Genomic DNA, 17,473 nt, shown 5'->3' with positions numbered 1-17,473 from the left:
CGCACACAAAAGCTTAAGCTCCTCTTCATGTCCTGCTGTCGTTCTCTTTATCTGTTTCCTCAACATTAGTTAGCATTGTCTTCGACTTTTCTTTCAACCTGCAAACTCTACATACAACTGAACATTTTCGCTACTAGCTTTCTTAAAAGTGCATAATAGTACAGAGTTCCCAAGTGAAACCTATTTATTGTACCTATCGTACCTAACAAACTGAGAACGCTTAACGCTCTCCGCTGTGTCCCTGGTTTTACTGTTGCATCACGTGCAGAATTAAACAAGAAACATGCTTTTATAAAGTAGAAAAGTACAAATGCTCAACCATTCAAGAACTCAACACTTAATCATTAAATCATTAGCTAATACTGTAGTTATAAACTGTAAATGCTACTTAGCTCACTATTTTCTGTAACCAACACAGAAAAATAAGAAATCGTATTATTTTAGGAGGTACCTAGTTCATTTTAGCCATGCTTAGGGTAACGCGAAGAATTTCCCCTCTTAAACATATCATATTAGAATGATTATATTCCTATAATAATATGAGGAGAAAAGATTATGTTAATCATTAATGTGTAGGAGGTTTTTATAAACCACCTTGCGCTAAAGATGATCCACTATCTTCTCTGAAGAGAAGAAGTAATTTGTTTTTAGGATCTGTGAAACTCAGGTATTTTGCATAAATATGTATTTAAATATATAAAACAATTGAAAAGTTGTAATGAGGCTTGAGTATGTTATATTAAAACGATTTTGGATAATTAAATCAGCAAGTCACACAACAACAAGAATTGCCAAAATAAAGCCACGGTGAAACAGAATGTATCAAAACGACATTTTCAAACTATTTGTGAGTTTCATAAGTTGTGTGATTCTATCAAAAATTCATTATTTTTGGAAACTGTATAGAATAGTCCTTTATAAAACACAATATTCAAACACTCTTATCATAAAAATGTGTTAGATTAAAAATATAAAATTTCCAAGATCGGGATATACTAAATAATTAATGGTATTGAAAAACACGGGAATAAGGATCAACTTCAAGTTGTTGGATTATCCAAAAGACCTGCAAGAAGTCGTACTCCTGGCGTGGTACCAAAGTCCAGGTGACGATCCAAAAACACAAAACTCATCAGCAATATTCGTCCATTTATCCCCGCCAACAGTAATAAATATAACTAAGAGCAATTTCCGTTTGGTAAAATAAGCACAAGTCTATTACCTACAAATAAATTTTATAAGATTTGTGTATTTAGTCATCGCATACCTGAAGCAATCGGAGAATGAAATGGGAATTTATGCTATTCCATACAAAAAAACATATTAGTCAAGTCAGTTAAAGTAGCTTTGATTTCTGTCTGACTCAATTGACAAAACAAACGTTGGGAAATAGTCGTCTTCGTACACTAGGTAAACGTTAGAAAGCAGCATAGAGTGATGATGGTATCTGACATGACGATCTTACAATGGAGCTTTTTGATATGGAAATTAATTATGCTGCAGATCTGTTGTCAAGATGCACGGTTGTTAGTGTATGATTGGATATTATAATATGGACTTTTATGACATGTTGAGGCTCGAAGAATATTTTAATAAATGTAATCAACATTTGTATTAATATTTGTTAATTGAAATTACGTATTGTTTCATAAACTTTGCTAAAAACATATATACAACATGTATTTCTAATTAAGTTGTTATATATCTCGTGATATTTAGTACTTTTGTAAATAGAACAGGATACAATATTTTATGTAATAATACTAAAAATGTTTATCAAATATAAATTTGTCTTGGAAGAAATTAATACGATTGTTCCAGGAATAGATGAATTAAGGTTTACAATATTTTGAATATAAATATACCATACTGGTAATTATATTTGTTTATAAATATATTGCAGTACTAAAATAATTTGCTTTAAGTGTTCTATTTTAGGAGATAATACTGTTATTGTTTTTTGTTTTCGTGAAGTGAGGACTTTACACGCAATATTATTAACCTACAAATTTATGTTCATTACCATTTGTAATTTAAAGTTAGATCTTTATGTGGTTTTCTGTTTATTTCTTTACTTGCACGAAACAGACTGTAAATAATTTCTTGATATCTCTTTGAAAATTTTATCAATATTTTAATTAGTAAAATAAACATATTATTATTTTGTTGTCGACTTTTCTGAATATAAATTATTAGTATGTTTTTTCTTTAAAGTTATCCCTATAAGAATGTGATAAGAACGTATAGAAAAACTGCGTGCGTTCCATTGTCATTGCAAAAGGATATTTTATTCTACTGGAGGTTTTTATTGATTTTCTCAAATGGAAGTTTCGATATTTGCAGTTGTGTCTAGTAGCACAACTTCGTCGCTATACAGATTCTACAGGATACATGGTTTTATGAACTATCTTATTACCTGTTGTAATAATAAAAGTAATATTAATTTCAATGCTGTGGTTCATTTATGTCCACTATGGGTTTGTTCCTTTTAGAGTTCTAGAGTAATAAGTTATGATATTAAGCATTTCTTACTAGGTGATAAGTAATTCTTGTCAGGTATTTGATAGTTCTTGTCGTATATTAAGTAGTAGTTTTGTCAAATTTTAATTAGTACTTGTCAGCTATTAAGTAGTTTTATTAGATAGTAAATGGTTCTTGTAACACGGCCCGGCATGGCCAAGCGTGTTAAGGCGTGCGACTCGTAATCTGAGGGTCATTCCGGTGGCGCCAAACATGCTCGCCCTTTCAGCCGTGGGTGCGTTATAATGTGACGGTTAATCCCACTATTCGTTGGTATAAGAGTAACCCAAGAGTTGGCGGTGGGTGGTGATGACTAGCTGCCTTCCCTCTAGTCTTACACTGCTAAATTAGGGACGGCTAGCACAGATAGCCCTTGAGTAGCTTTGTGCGAAATTCCAAAACAAACAAACAAACAATCTTGTAACATATTGATTAGTTCTTATTAGATATTAAGTATTTCTTGTTAGATGTTAACTAGTTTTGCCAGTGTGTTATATGAGTGTTTTTTGTTTTTCTTAAAGCAAAACCATATCGAGCTATCTGCTGTGTCCCTGATTTTAGTTTTGTAAGTCCGGTAACATACCACTGTCCTAGCGGGGGACAGTTTTGTCAGATATTAAATAGTTCTTGCCAGGTGTTAATTAGTTCTTGTCATATATAAAGTATTTCTTGTCAAATATGAAATACTTCGTTAGAGAAGATTGCTTTCCTTATTTAATAAACTGATTTTTAAGTCATATTACTTTAATCTATACCTTAAATTCACCGAAAGTGCTTGATAATAGTATGAATAACGGAAGATTTGACATTTTAGGATATGATAAATTATTTTAATAGAGTATCTTTGTGTGGAACTTTCAGAACAGAATCATAGTATTTTCATTTACGTTGTTAGATAGCATATTAATTAACGTCTACCACGGTTTAAGATAAGCCGTTCTGTGCCTTAATTACCACTATCATGTGGTTAGTTCCTTTTGTTGTTCTATGTTTAAAGGCTTTTGAAATAGGATCGTGAACTGGTTTCGTCTCAAGTACACACATATACACGTATAAATGAATTGATATGTAATTTCTAGCGCCAGTGTACAAATCTCATTGACGGTCGCACCAAACATGCTCGCCCTCCCAGCTGTGAGGGCGTTATAATGTGACGGTCAATCCTACTATTGGTTGGTAAAAGAGTAGCCTAAGAGTTGGCGGTGGGTGGTGATGACTAGCTGCCTTCCCTCTAGTCTTACACTGCTAAATTAGGGACGGCTAGCACAGATAGCCCTTGAGTAGCTTTGTGCGAAATTCCAAAACAAACAAACAATCTTGTAACATATTGATTAGTTCTTATTAGATATTAAGTATTTCTTGTTAGATGTTAACTAGTTTTGCCAGTGTGTTATATGAGTGTTTTTTGTTTTTCTTAAAGCAAAACCATATCGAGCTATCTGCTGTGTCCCTGATTTTAGTTTTGTAAGTCCGGTAACATACCACTGTCCTAGCGGGGGACAGTTTTGTCAGATATTAAATAGTTCTTGCCAGGTGTTAATTAGTTCTTGTCATATATAAAGTATTTCTTGTCAAATATGAAATACTTCGTTAGAGAAGATTGCTTTCCTTATTTAATAAACTGATTTTTAAGTCATATTACTTTAACCTATACCTTAAATTCACCGAAAGTGCTTGATAATAGTATGAATAACGGAAGATTTGACATTTTAGGATATGATAAATTATTTTAATAGAGTATCTTTGTGTGGAACTTTCAGAACAGAATCATAGTATTTTCATTTACGTTGTTAGATAGCATATTAATTAACGTCTACCACGGTTTAAGATAAGCCGTTCTGTGCCTTAATTACCACTATCATGTGGTTAGTTCCTTTTGTTGTTCTATGTTTAAAAGCTTTTGAAATAGGATCGTGAACTGGTTTCGTCTCAAGTACACACATATACACGTATAAATGAATTGATATGTAATTTCTAGCGCCAGTGTACAAATCTCATTGACGGTCGCACCAAACATGCTCGCCCTCCCAGCTGTGAGGGCGTTATAATGTGACGGTCAATCCTACTATTGGTTGGTAAAAGAGTAGCCTAAGAGTTGGCGGTGGATGGTGATGACTAGCTGCTTTCCCTCTAGTCTTACACTGCAAAATTATGGACGGCTAGCTCAGATAGCCCTCGAGTAGCTTTGCGCGAAATTAAAAACAAAAACAAATCACATTGAAGCAGTTACACTATTCAAGCATTTTGTTTACTTCACTAATTAAAAAAATAATAACAACAACATACTGTCCATTAAAAATATTGTGAGAGTTTTCTGGTAAACTTTAATCTCTGGAGTAATGTAAATAGCTTCATAATCCTAAGCACTTTTTAGGTCATACTAGATTTAATTACTACGTATAGATTTGTGGTTAAAAGTAATTTTTACATTCTAACGTCAATCGTCAGCTCAGTTTATTTATTAAATAAAAAAATATTCTGTTACCAGTTTTTGAGTCAAACATCTGTCAGATGACTCGAAGTCACAATTATAAGTTAGTGTGATTTAGTAATCTTAAACTGAATATATGAACAGTTAGGAAATGGAAATTGATTTGAAATCAAAATTAGCTGTTCATTTACTGGTGAAATCTAAGAATTAATTAAAGTTTAAACAATGTGTTTTAAATCACACTAAAAGCTAATTTTAAGTAAACTTAGGAGTTAATTCTTATACTACAACTATAACTTTTAAATCAAAAACTAGTATTCGGTTGGTATATAAGACTGCTTTTTTATGTGTAAGTGGTTAAGTTGAGTTAAAATAAACCACAATTTTGTATTTGATGTCAAAATCTACTAAATGGTTTGATGTTAAAACCAGGCATTTTTAAGTGAAAACCCAGTAAGTGGTTTCATTTTAAAATTTGAAGTTACTTTGAATTCAGACTGAGAGTTTCAAATGCAGCATTTGAACTTAAGGTATGATAGAAACCATACAGACAGTGTTCAGTTTGTAGTTACAAACAATACTACTTTACATTAGTTTTCTTTGAGAATTTAAAATTAAATAAAAGTTAATAATTCTTAATATTACAATTAAAAGCTGAGGTACATATAAAAACATCTCATCTGATATGTAAAGCTATCATAACACAATATTTAGAAACCTCAATAAATCCGTTGGTCTATTTCGGCTGTCCCATGACCTAAGCTAAATTTTAAAAAACCACAAAAAAAACAACCCTTATCATTCATATGTACGTCAAGCTTTCTTTCAATCTCACTCAAAGCTCTTGCCTCCAAAACATCCAAAGGAAACATTATCAATTCCTTTTAGAATCCCCTCTGACTATTATTTTCTGCAAGAAAAAAAAATTAAAGATATTAATATCTCCTTATATGACAACCCCTTCATCCCAAGTACCATTTTAGTAAACAATCTTTTCTAACAATTCAATGTTTCTCTTAAGATAAGTAGCCCAAGAGTGAACACAATACTCCAAACGTGGCCTAAACAGTGATCTATTCAATAAAGTTGTATTCTTTTTAGACTTATATTCAATATTTCTGTAGTTACAAACTGAATTCTACTTGCCATGCCACTAGCTTGGATGGCCTAAGAGATTGATCAACACCAAGTTCCTTTTCTTCCATGACACTACTAAGGTTATTCCCATCCAAGTTATACTTATAATTCAAATTATGATAACCCATATGCAATATATTACATTTATCACAATACAAATCAATTTATCATTTAGTTGTATAACTCACTATATGATCTAAATTATTTTGTAAAGCAGCAGTATCCTTTTCACAGCCATCAACACTCAAGACCTTGATATCATCAGCAAATTCAAGTAATTTATTCACTGAGTCCCAAGGAATGTATAGTCCAGTATGGGTGATTTTTCGGTTGATTTCTGTTTTGAATTGTGTGTCGGTTCTTGTAATTTTGAGGTTAAGAAATGACTTAAGTCTATTTAAGTCTATTTAACAACCTTTTAACATGGCACTTTGTAAAATGCTTTCTGAAAATTCAGATACATCAAATCCACACATCAAAGCATGTCAAATAATTTGTAAGAAAATATTTTTCTTTAGTGAAATCATGTTGACTATCTGATAAAATTTTAAACTTTGTTAAATTATTTGCAAAGTATATTTTAGCAGATTTTCCAAAACTTTCTCTATAGTTAATGTAAGTCTAATGGACCTATAAGGAGTGGGGTAACTTCTATTACTTTCCTTGAAGATAGGAGTGACGTTATCTAATTTCCAATCAGTTGGTGCTTGTCCACTATCCAGGGATTTACAAAAATTATGACCAGTGGCCCACATATCGAATCCTTGACCTCCTTTAAAACCTTCTGGGAAATATTAATTGGCCCCAAATCATTATCACTTTTAAACTTCTCAATTTCATTCTAACAACTGTTTTGTTCAACTTTATTTCCACCTGTTAATTGTTCAAGATGAGGAATACTACTTAAGTCTTCATTAGTAAAAGCAGAATACCAAACATAATTTAATAACTCAATCATTTGATAGTCATCAGATACAAGCCTTTCTTTGTCATATCTGAAGGGTCCTATCCCCATTCTAACATTTTGTTTTCCTCTAATGTACTTGAAAATTCCTTACTGTTATGTTTTATGTTTTCAACCAAATACACTACACAACAATTGTTTTGAAAAGTTTTGCTTCCTGAAAAGTTTCTGCTGATTGTGACAGGTACCTGGTGGGTATGCACAAATATAGTTTTGGTTTTGCTTCATCACGTAGGAACTCTGAGAAATAGACAGTTGACTGTTTACCGGCAATAACATATTTAACTGCGTTTATGTTTCTAATACGCTATTTAGTTCAACATAATTAAAAGAAGGTGTTTTTCTCCTGATTTTCGTTTGTATTCAATGTCCGGTGTCATCACGTTGCAGTGTCCAAAAGTAGTCAGCAAGCATTAACGGATTCCAGTTGCTCTGATATTGTTTTTCCATTGTAGCAATGTCCTGGTAAAACAGAAGATTTCGATGAAACGGTACGTGATGGGCAAATATGGATGTGATTTTTGTGATCAGCAGCTAAAATCTATAAGGAACACCCAACAGTGTTCAAGAAGCAAAAACTTTGTTGTGCAGTGTTATTTTTCATACATCCTTTTTGATGTTCTAGTTTCCTGTTTGACCAATTTTCTTAGCATTCTATAATTTTCTAAATTAAATAAAACTATTTAATTTCAATTTCTTAAATTTGTGATGTTTTACTTTAATTTTTTCTCTTATATTTTTTGTAATTCAACCTGGTTTGTTTTACTTGCAGCTACCCATTTCATTCTGTAAGAAAAATATATGTTTGAATATTGAAAATTTATTTCATTAAAATTTCTCCAGATTAGCCCAGTATCTTAAAATAACTTAGTTCACAACAAAAATTTTTGTTGTATCTCTTCAGTTCCATATTTCAACACTATACATGTTAGAACTATGGTTCCATACCTCAACAATGTACACGTTAGAGATTTAGTTTTATACCTCAATACCATAATCTTTGAACTTTAGTTTCACACCTCAACACTCTACATGTTAATGATATATAACGAATATGCAATACAATTTTATTGTATATGTTATAACTTCAGATTTATGTCATCACACCATCATTACAGTTATACAGTTGATGTCAGAACACTTATGTAACTTATGGGAGTTATAAAGCTATTTTTAGCCAGGTTAAGCTACTTGTTCATAAATGTATGTGTTTTTGAAAGTAGAAATAATTCAACATATGTTCCTTTTGTACAACACAGAAAAACCACATCTATAAGTTTATTGTTACAAATTTATTTGTAAGGTTGATGAGCGTTTTCTAACACCCATGATTACGGAACGACATCCGGATGGATTGGAAAGTACCATCTTAGGCCTGCAGTTCCAGGTAACACTCAACCATTTCAACAAAGGCGTAATGACTGTAAGATGTACAGCTACCATTTCGCAAAATTATTACAGTCACAGTGAGGAGACACTACTAGGAGAGAGACTGAAGTCGGCTTCCCCGGACGGTAAAGAGGTTTATGAGTTTGTCGCCATTATAGAAAATCATTTTACCTTTAATTTGACTATAGAATACTCTAGCTGCAAACAGTTGATATACGCTTTTGGTTGAAAACAAGTAAGCTAGACTTTACGTGTTTGGTACCCCCCAAAAAAAAACAGCTATTAAAACAAGATAAAGCATATTCTTCATTATATTATTATAGATGACCATTATACATGACCAAGTCGCTAAGCAGTCAGTATAAAGATTACATAATGGTCTTTCAGAGCTCTGCCTCCTAGGTGTATGAAAACCAGGATTTTATTGTCTTAAATTTCTTGACCTTAAAATAGCCCAAAATAAGTTTAAAATTATGTTTAATAAAACTGCAATTTTAACACCACTATAATACATGTACCAGTTGTTACCGCAACTGAGAATAGCATAGAATTTTCTCAAACCATACCAGCTGTTTTTACATATATAGAGAAAGGACATGGTTAGACAGGCAGATAATAAATATATCACTCTAAACAATAATCAACACACATACTGCGTAATATTGATCACAGATGACAATATTTAATACGAAAATTAGTAAAAATTAATCACAAGAAAAAGGTATGATTAATTAATTACTCAAAGAATGATAAATACATAAATCACACAAACTGATCAGATGTATAATAAATTATGGGAAAATGAGTTTACATTGAGATCTTTAATAAAAGTTTATCTTAAAACATAATTATTGGATCTCTAGATTTTTTGATGTCACGTAATTGAATGATCAAATATGTGTTATATGTAAAAATTGTCTAATAACTTCATGTTTTAAAGAATTTATTTAATTATATTATCTGAGGAAGATGTGATAATTGATGTACGAAAATGTATTATTTAAAAAAATTCTTTTCTGTTTTGATTATTCCGTTTAAAAGTAAATTGTTTCAACTTCTTTCTAAACAAGAGACTTACTAACCTAAACTTATAATGTTGATATTCTATTTTAACTTAAAACGTTCTCGTTCAAAAATGAATGAAGTTTCTGGCAGGAATTTCATGATCCATAAAAACCTTTTAAATATATTTTCAGCATCATTCGGACATAATGAAGCTGGGCCCAAGATAACCGGTGGTCAAACACGATATCACGTGGGTGATATTGTCGACGTGAACTGTACATCGGCCAGAGACGTGAGACCTGCTGAATTACATTGGTTCATTAATGACAGGAAGGTAAGAATGTTTTAAAAGTGGTAAATATTACACAGCGTAACGTGATCGGCTTTATTTACACATATCCTCTTTAAAGAGTAAAAATAGGTTGTAATTTTATGATAACTGGAAAGCTAATAGTTACGACGTTATCGAAACTAATATATTTCAAAGTCTATTTAAATATTAGAAATAAATGATAAAATCGAATACTTGTATGTTAATTAATGTTTCTTTAGTCGTGCTTTATGTTAATGACTTCTTAATTTCAGTAACTAGTATTACTGTTAAAACTATAAACCTTTATTTAAGTTGCTGAAAATAGTTCTCTAGTACCATTTAATCAGATATTTCAAGCTCAGAGTAAAATAGTATAATTAAGATATAATTGTTAACTGTGCATAATTAAGATATAATTGTTAACTGTATATAATTAAGATATAGTTCTTAGAGTTGCGAATAGTTGAATAGCGATTATAGGTTATGTGTAATAAAAGTAGATACAGAAATTCATATTGGTTACATAGCGATGAATCACCAGTTTCGTCAATTCAATACCCATACTGCTATCTATATTTTTGTCCACAATTTAATAATAACTGATTAGCTCTCCTAAACTAAAACGCTTTTAGGCTAAGAAGAAGCATACACCAACCAGTACGGTAAACCAGAAAAGCGATTTAAATTTTTACTTAAAATAGTTGTTAGAGTTAAAAAGTTTTTACAAGAAATTGGAAAGTACGAAAGTAAATCAACTACCAGACGAAATGAAGAAGAATAACAGTTATTTCATAGTTATGCATGCGCTGTATATTACTTGTTTCATACTGTGTTCATTAAGAAGTTACAACCAGTAAGTTATCAACTTACAAGATACAAAAACAAGTCTGAAACAGTAAATCTGTATCAGAATGTAACCTCGTACAAGCTGAAAATGGAAATGGTTAAAAGTTTAAAAATTCCAGTAGAATGAAGTAGAAAAGTATTGACGGCTTTGTAACAGTATCAGTTTGCTGCCTGGAACATACTTTGAGCTTCCTTTCAAAACAACAAAAATAGAACGTCACTAAACCTTGTCTAGTTTTTATGACTTGTCTGTAACGCTTCGACCACTTCTCTGTGCGTGAGTACATGATACTGAGTATAGGCAAGTTTTACAAACAAGTTACCTATCTTTTTTTTGGTCAGTAATTGTTAAATTCTTTTTAATGGATCACAGCATCATTGAGAAGAAGTTTATTTGTTTATAATACTGCTAGAGTAACCTTGTAAAAAGATATAAGAGTAGGTCGTTCGATCTCCAGTAGGGATCAATCAGAGATCAAACGGTCTAGACTATTTAGATTCTGACTAAACGTACCTAAAGCCTTCGATACTCACTATCATAAAACTTAAATTATTACGTAAAGAAATAACTTTTTAAAAGCTTATAAATCTTAGCAACTTTATAATTCTAACTTTTTGTATATTTTCCAAAGCAGTATAAATACTGAGGCATATGCCGTATTTCCTGCCATCGAAAGTCATCTTAATATAGAAGTTCTGGCATGGCCTAGTGGTTAGGATATCAGACATTATACTCACAATATGTGTGTCGCGGATGCAAATTCCCGTCGTACTGAACGTGCTCGCCCTTTTAGCTGTTGGGATCTTATAATGTCGCGGTCAATCACACTACTGTTCGTTAGTAAAAGAGAAAAGTCCAACAGTAGGTGGTGGGTTGCACTGACTAGCTAACTTCCGTGTGGACTTTCACTAAACTAAGGACGGCAAGCGCAAGTCAAGTATGGAAAAACTGTTTGTTCTTTAATTTAATATTTTTCAGTTATTTAAACTTACTGAAAAATGTTCTGAAATAGAAAGAGTTCGAGAAATGTTGGTACAGTTAGCATTTTCGAAGTTTGTGTTTTAAATAGTTCTCACTTCCTTTTGTATAAAGCTACTGTTTTAAACTTCAAACTTCGCACGCAAGAGTAGGAAGGTAAGACATTAATTATACCACTAGCATTGTTTTTGATGTTTTGAAGTTCAACACAAAGCTACACAATGTGCTATCTTTGTTCTGCTCACCACAGATATCGAAACCGCGGTTTTAGCATAGTAGGTCCGTAGACACACCCTTGTGCCACTGAGGGGTGTAGCACTGGAAAAAAAAAATACAAACAAAGTCACGCTTGTTCAAACTCGTATCATTGTTTTCGATGAAGAAGTTATCTGATGGATAAAAAAATATTTGTACATGTTTATACCAAAATGAAACATTTGAGCCATAATCTTGTTTATTTTAAAGAAATAATTGGTACTATATTTCGACTGGACTTTGAAGTTAACAATAAAACATATTATACCACAATCGAGCGATGTTTTTAGTTCTAATTGTGTTTATTGTTTTCAATACATTTCGAGCCTATATATATAATAAAGTTAAAACACTTTCTGTACAAATTATAAGCCTACATCAAATTTCATCGCAGTTCCTGCTGTAATAATGAAACATAATTCATACTTACTTATGGTTTTGTATTTATTTTTTTACTGTAGGACAGGATAAGTTTGGTTTGAATTTCGCGCAAAGCTACACGCTAGCCACACATAATTTAGCAGTGTAAGACTAGAGCGATGGCAGCTAGTCATCACCACCCACCGCCAACCCTTGGGTTACTCTTTTACCAACGAATAGTGGAATTGACTGTAACATTATGACGCTCCTACGGCTGAAAGGGCGAGCATGTTTGGTGCAACGGGGAATCGAACCCGCGACCCTCGGATTACGAGTCGAGTGCCTTAACCACTTGGTCATGCTGGGCCGAGAGGATAGAAACATTAAATAAATATAGAAATGCAATCGAACATAATTTGTTATGTTAGAAAAATGAACTAGGATTTTTGTATCAAGGTCTTCTTACACATTAATAATTATCATGAAATACACATGTCGGAGAAAGAGCCTGTAACAACTGCATATTTGTAGATTGTTGAGGTAGTTAAACTTCTTTTAAAATACATATTTAAATCTAGGCTCTAATTAATAGTTTCTCATAAGTATTCCTAGTTTGACATATTTCATTGATAAAGATAACCTACTGAACTTCTAATCTGATAGGCCTGCCATTGCCTGGTGGTTAGGGCATTCGACTCACACTCTGTGGGTCGCACTTGCTCTTTTAGCCGTAGGGGTCGTTACAATGTTTCGATAAATTCCATTATTTGTTGATAAAGAGTAGTTCTTCAGTAGGTGGCAGCGACTAGCAGCCTTTCCTCTAGTCTATCACTTAAAGTTAGGGAAGGTTAGCGTAAATAGTCCTCAAGTAGCTTTGCGATAAATTCAATTAACAAACTGTTCTTTTGGACACAAAAAAGAAAGAAAACCTTTACTGAAGTAATATACTACTTTATCTTGACCTCAGAGCTTTTCATAGCTCACCAAACACTTTAACAGATGCTTCTAATAGGAAAGTATCTCAATCGAACTTATATTTAAAGCATTACTTTTTATACAATATTTTCGTTTTTCTACATCTGAACGAGCTGCTCTTCAAAAGAATGCTCTATAAAACTGACAAGACTAATGTATTGTCATAACTGAATGGTTAAAAAAAAACTTTTAGAAAGTTTATATTATAGATCAAGCTAAAAAGTTTACAATGCCCATTATCAAAATAGAAAACAATAACAAGTACAATGAACCAAATGCTACAAGGAAACAGATAAAGGAAATGTTATATCTGAAGAAAAGAACACTGCTAGGCGAAAGTGCTATCTAAACAGGAATACACATATCAGTCAGTCACTGTTCTGATTATAAACTCGATTACGTGGTACTGTATTTAAACACGTCTTGATACATTAGTGAAGCTATATAATTCACATCCCCTTACTGTAAGCTAATAGTTGTACTTGTTTGAATACATATGTGTTCTCAATACGAATGAGGAGATTGAATGTGTTCTCTTAAAACGATTTTGGAGCCACATAACGTCGTTATGATCCGTGCCGCTAACTCCAATCATACACTGTTGACCATGCAACTTTAAAATATCTCTGCAGCTTAGTGGACGTTTCTTCTCGTAAGAACGTCATACTCACAGCATGCCATTCATACCTGCTTGCTTTCCATAATCCATCTATTTTTACGTGAATAATGGATTTTCAGTTCCCATTTCAAAATTCTAATCTCAGAGATCTGTGCCTAAAAACTTGACTGATATGTTTTCATATCGAATATCATGAACACCCGATTTATTCCTTATTTATTTGAGGTACATGATGATTGAACATATATATTATGGAAGTTAGCTCCATTTTTTCAGACAATGTTACTCATACCAAGTGAACTGTTTTAGCACTGACCTTTATGTTCGTGGGCTCTAACCTTTACAAGACGCTGCACTTTGCTTAACACTACAGTGGAACGACTTCTTGGAGTTCCTTCTCTTGACTGTCATTGCGCCCCAAGTTAATTCATATTCTTTTGTTTTTCAATGCCATTGCGTATAAAAATTATCCCCATCTCGAAAATTCTAAATCCTCGATTTGAACATATCTGAGTAAATGAATATCTCGTGTTGGATAGGGCTGACACACACCATTCTTAAAAGCAATGAATTTTCGGCTCGAACACACAATTTACGAAACAAAATATTAAAATGTAGTTCTAATATTTATTGCTTCAACGGGACTTTATATCGTCAGTTATTCTCACATGATTTCAGATTTTCAAATTCCAGCAGTTTTAATATAATATACTCAAACTTTTGAATACGTTTTAATCATTCCTTCATCAGGTTTATAAGTCATCCTAATTTGTTACTATGTGTTAAAATAATCAACTTTTGTCATTGCTCCATGCAGGCAAAATCTGACTACATCATTAAATATTCTGACATCAAGTACGTGGATAACACAGTATCTGCTGTACTAGGCTTAAAGTTCAGAGTTCATCAGGAACACTTCCTCTCGGATGGGCTTCGTCTCAAGTGCACGGCAACCGTTTCTAGAGTAATTGGTACCAGCAGCAAAGAAACTGTAGTGGGCAATCTTCGTCAAAGTTCAGGTCTTCATGTGTCAGAAAATAGTGGCTCTGGTAAGAACGTTACTAATATTTCACTTTACTACATCGTAAAGTTAATCCAATACATCGTAAAGTCAATCCAATACATCGTAAAGTTAATCCAATACATCGTAAAGTCAATCCAATACATCGTAAAGTTAATCTAATACATCGTAAAGTTAATCCAATACATCGTAAAGTTAATCCAATACATCGTAAAGTTAATCCAATACATCGTAAAGTCAATCCAATACATCGTAAAGTCAATCCAATACATCGTAAAGTGAATCCAAATTCCTAGTACGTGCTACAAAGTATTGTCGGCGTTAAATTAGAAAAAAAATAGGTAGATGTTTGTTGTTTGCTATAAAGCAAAGGTGCATTGAGCTCTTTGCTCTGTCAACTGCGGATAATATATTTTCGAACTTTAGCGTTGTATGTCCTTACAGCTTTCGCTGTCCCATCAGGGATACAATTTAAGTTAAAACGACATTTCTCTCATATTTATAGAATAGTAGCTTCCAATACATTTCGACATGTTTGTGACCTAATAAAGACTTTCGTAAGCAAGTGAAGATTCTGTTTGCAACCTCTTCTGGGTTAGTTACAAACTTCACTGAAATAAATAAAAAGCCCGTAATATTTCTGGTTTATTAATTAGAGACTCAAGATCTACCGAATTAAAAGTCCAAATTTGAATGATAAACTGTTACTCTACTGCCTTAGATAAAGACACGAGACTCCAATACCATAAAGAACCTCGACTTATTGGCTTGGATGAAGAAACTAGACCATGCTTACTAATTAAGTAAACATTCGCAGTTCTACTGGGTTGAATAAAAAAAATCCTCTTATATATTAGATTCATAATGAGCTAAATGGATTTCCGTTAAGTTGAAATAAATCTATTCTTTATATTCCACCTATGATTCTAATTGTGGCTCATTTTACAGAGGTCTCTCTTTCTCTCTCTATAGAAATTTCAATTTTCTCTCAAATTTCAATTACTATTATAATGGAAATGATAAACGTGTTTTTAAAAAATAAATTGTTTGTGTTTGTAAACTGTATTTGTTTTTATTTTAGCTTTGAATCATGGTTCCGGCTGCTACCTACAAGCTTGGCTTCTCTGGTGTTTGGTGGTGCTGCTCTTGTCTGTAACAGACTAGTCACTAAGATGTCACGAGATATCCTCAGAGATAAAAAAAAATGACTGCAGTATCTGTGTAATTTCTTATGTAGTTTTAACCGAGGAAACTAGTCATTTTCTTGGGAGTAAAAGTTCCAATCTCTGAGAACGCTGTTATAATGAAAGAAGGATTGTTATTGTAGTGGTTATCTTCAGAAGACTCGCATTATTAGACCACTATTTCAATAATCTTAAACCTGACTTGTAGCAGCAATTGGCCTTGCAGAAAACTTTCAATCTGTCTTATAGCAGCGATTGGCCTTGAAGAAAACTTTCAATCTGACTTGTAGCAGCGATTGGCCTTGAAGAAAACTTTCAATCTGACTTGTAGCAGCGATTGGCCTTGAAGAAAACTTTCAATCTGACTTGTAGCAGCGATTGGCCTTGAAGAAAACTTCCATGTTACAAGAGTCATGTGATACGCTCGTCAGTGTGTTTGTGCTGAAGTTGCATCCCCTTGTAGAAGTAAAGAAAACTCCGTATCGCTTAGCGGGGACTTCTGTGATACGTTAACCTATTTTATAACGTTTTGCTTCCTGTAACAACATTGTGCACGTAGAACAATAATTTAGGATTCACAGGTGTTTTGGGCGTAAATTTAATGTTAATGCTGTTATATCTGTGTATGACTTGAATATATATATATATATACACACACACACATATATATATATACACAAAGACCAATACATATAGAGTATGTGGGTTTACTTTTACGCGCTACATTCTATAGTGTTATCAATTTGTTTAAAACAAATGTGAGTCAATTCTTATGATCTCTTCCATAACATCTGGTAACGTAATAAAAATTAATAACTCTGATCTGAAGTCTTAAACTTAAATTCGTTTACTTATACCTCTGAAATTCAGTTCTTTATCTTAATAAATGTAAAATCTGCACGTCCCTTATTATTTTACATTGTAAAAGTACCATGTAGCACGAACTGCCTTTTTCTCATAGATAACAAAGTCAACTATTCACTGTATTTTTACCATAGAATCTTAATCGGAAACTCTTAAGTTTCAAAACTGTCTGCTTCGTACATTCTGTTCATCTGATGATGGAAACATGATTTCTTATCTAGTTATTTAAAATAAAGTTTTAAGATAGATATATATTAACTTTCAGCTGAAAACATAATATACATCGTTGACCTAGAATAGTTCTTCGAATGAAGGAAATCGGTAATTTGGTTTAAAAACATGAGAAATCATCCCGTCTAACAACCAGAATTATTCCTGATACGAAACCCTGTTTTATAGATGATATAGAAAACCCAACAAACTAACCACTCAATAACTTATATAAAAAGCTAGATAAGTTAACGACAGTTGAGATCGTTATGATCCAATATAATTGGATGATCGACTTCAATGTAAACGCTGGCTTAGGCCATTTGTCGCAAGATGTATGATATATTGCCAGGTAAACGATGGTCAAGGTAAACACTGGTTTGACTACATACTCTCAGTTG

The 17,473-nt window shown here is 32.6% G+C and overlaps 1 protein-coding gene across 1 annotated transcript in view; it reads left to right on the top strand.

Annotated features, from left to right (window-relative positions):
* The window catches only part of LOC143232306 (uncharacterized), a 119,988-nt gene extending 103,171 nt beyond the window's left edge, over positions 1-16,817 (top strand). Inside the window, exons 5-8 of the mRNA XM_076467550.1 lie at positions 8,356-8,566; positions 9,638-9,780; positions 14,611-14,842; positions 15,896-16,817. Coding sequence (XP_076323665.1) covers positions 8,356-8,566; positions 9,638-9,780; positions 14,611-14,842; positions 15,896-15,978 — 669 coding nt within the window. The 3' untranslated portion in view covers positions 15,979-16,817. The remainder of the gene's footprint in view (positions 1-8,355; positions 8,567-9,637; positions 9,781-14,610; positions 14,843-15,895) is intronic.
* Positions 16,818-17,473: the final 656 nt, after the last annotated feature.

The sequence above is a fragment of the Tachypleus tridentatus genome, chromosome 11 (assembly GCF_004210375.1).
Source record: "Tachypleus tridentatus isolate NWPU-2018 chromosome 11, ASM421037v1, whole genome shotgun sequence".
Lineage (NCBI taxonomy): Eukaryota > Metazoa > Arthropoda > Merostomata > Xiphosura > Limulidae > Tachypleus > Tachypleus tridentatus.
The sequence above is the reverse complement of the archived record's forward strand: the minus strand, read 5'-3'. Positions and strand labels throughout refer to the sequence as shown.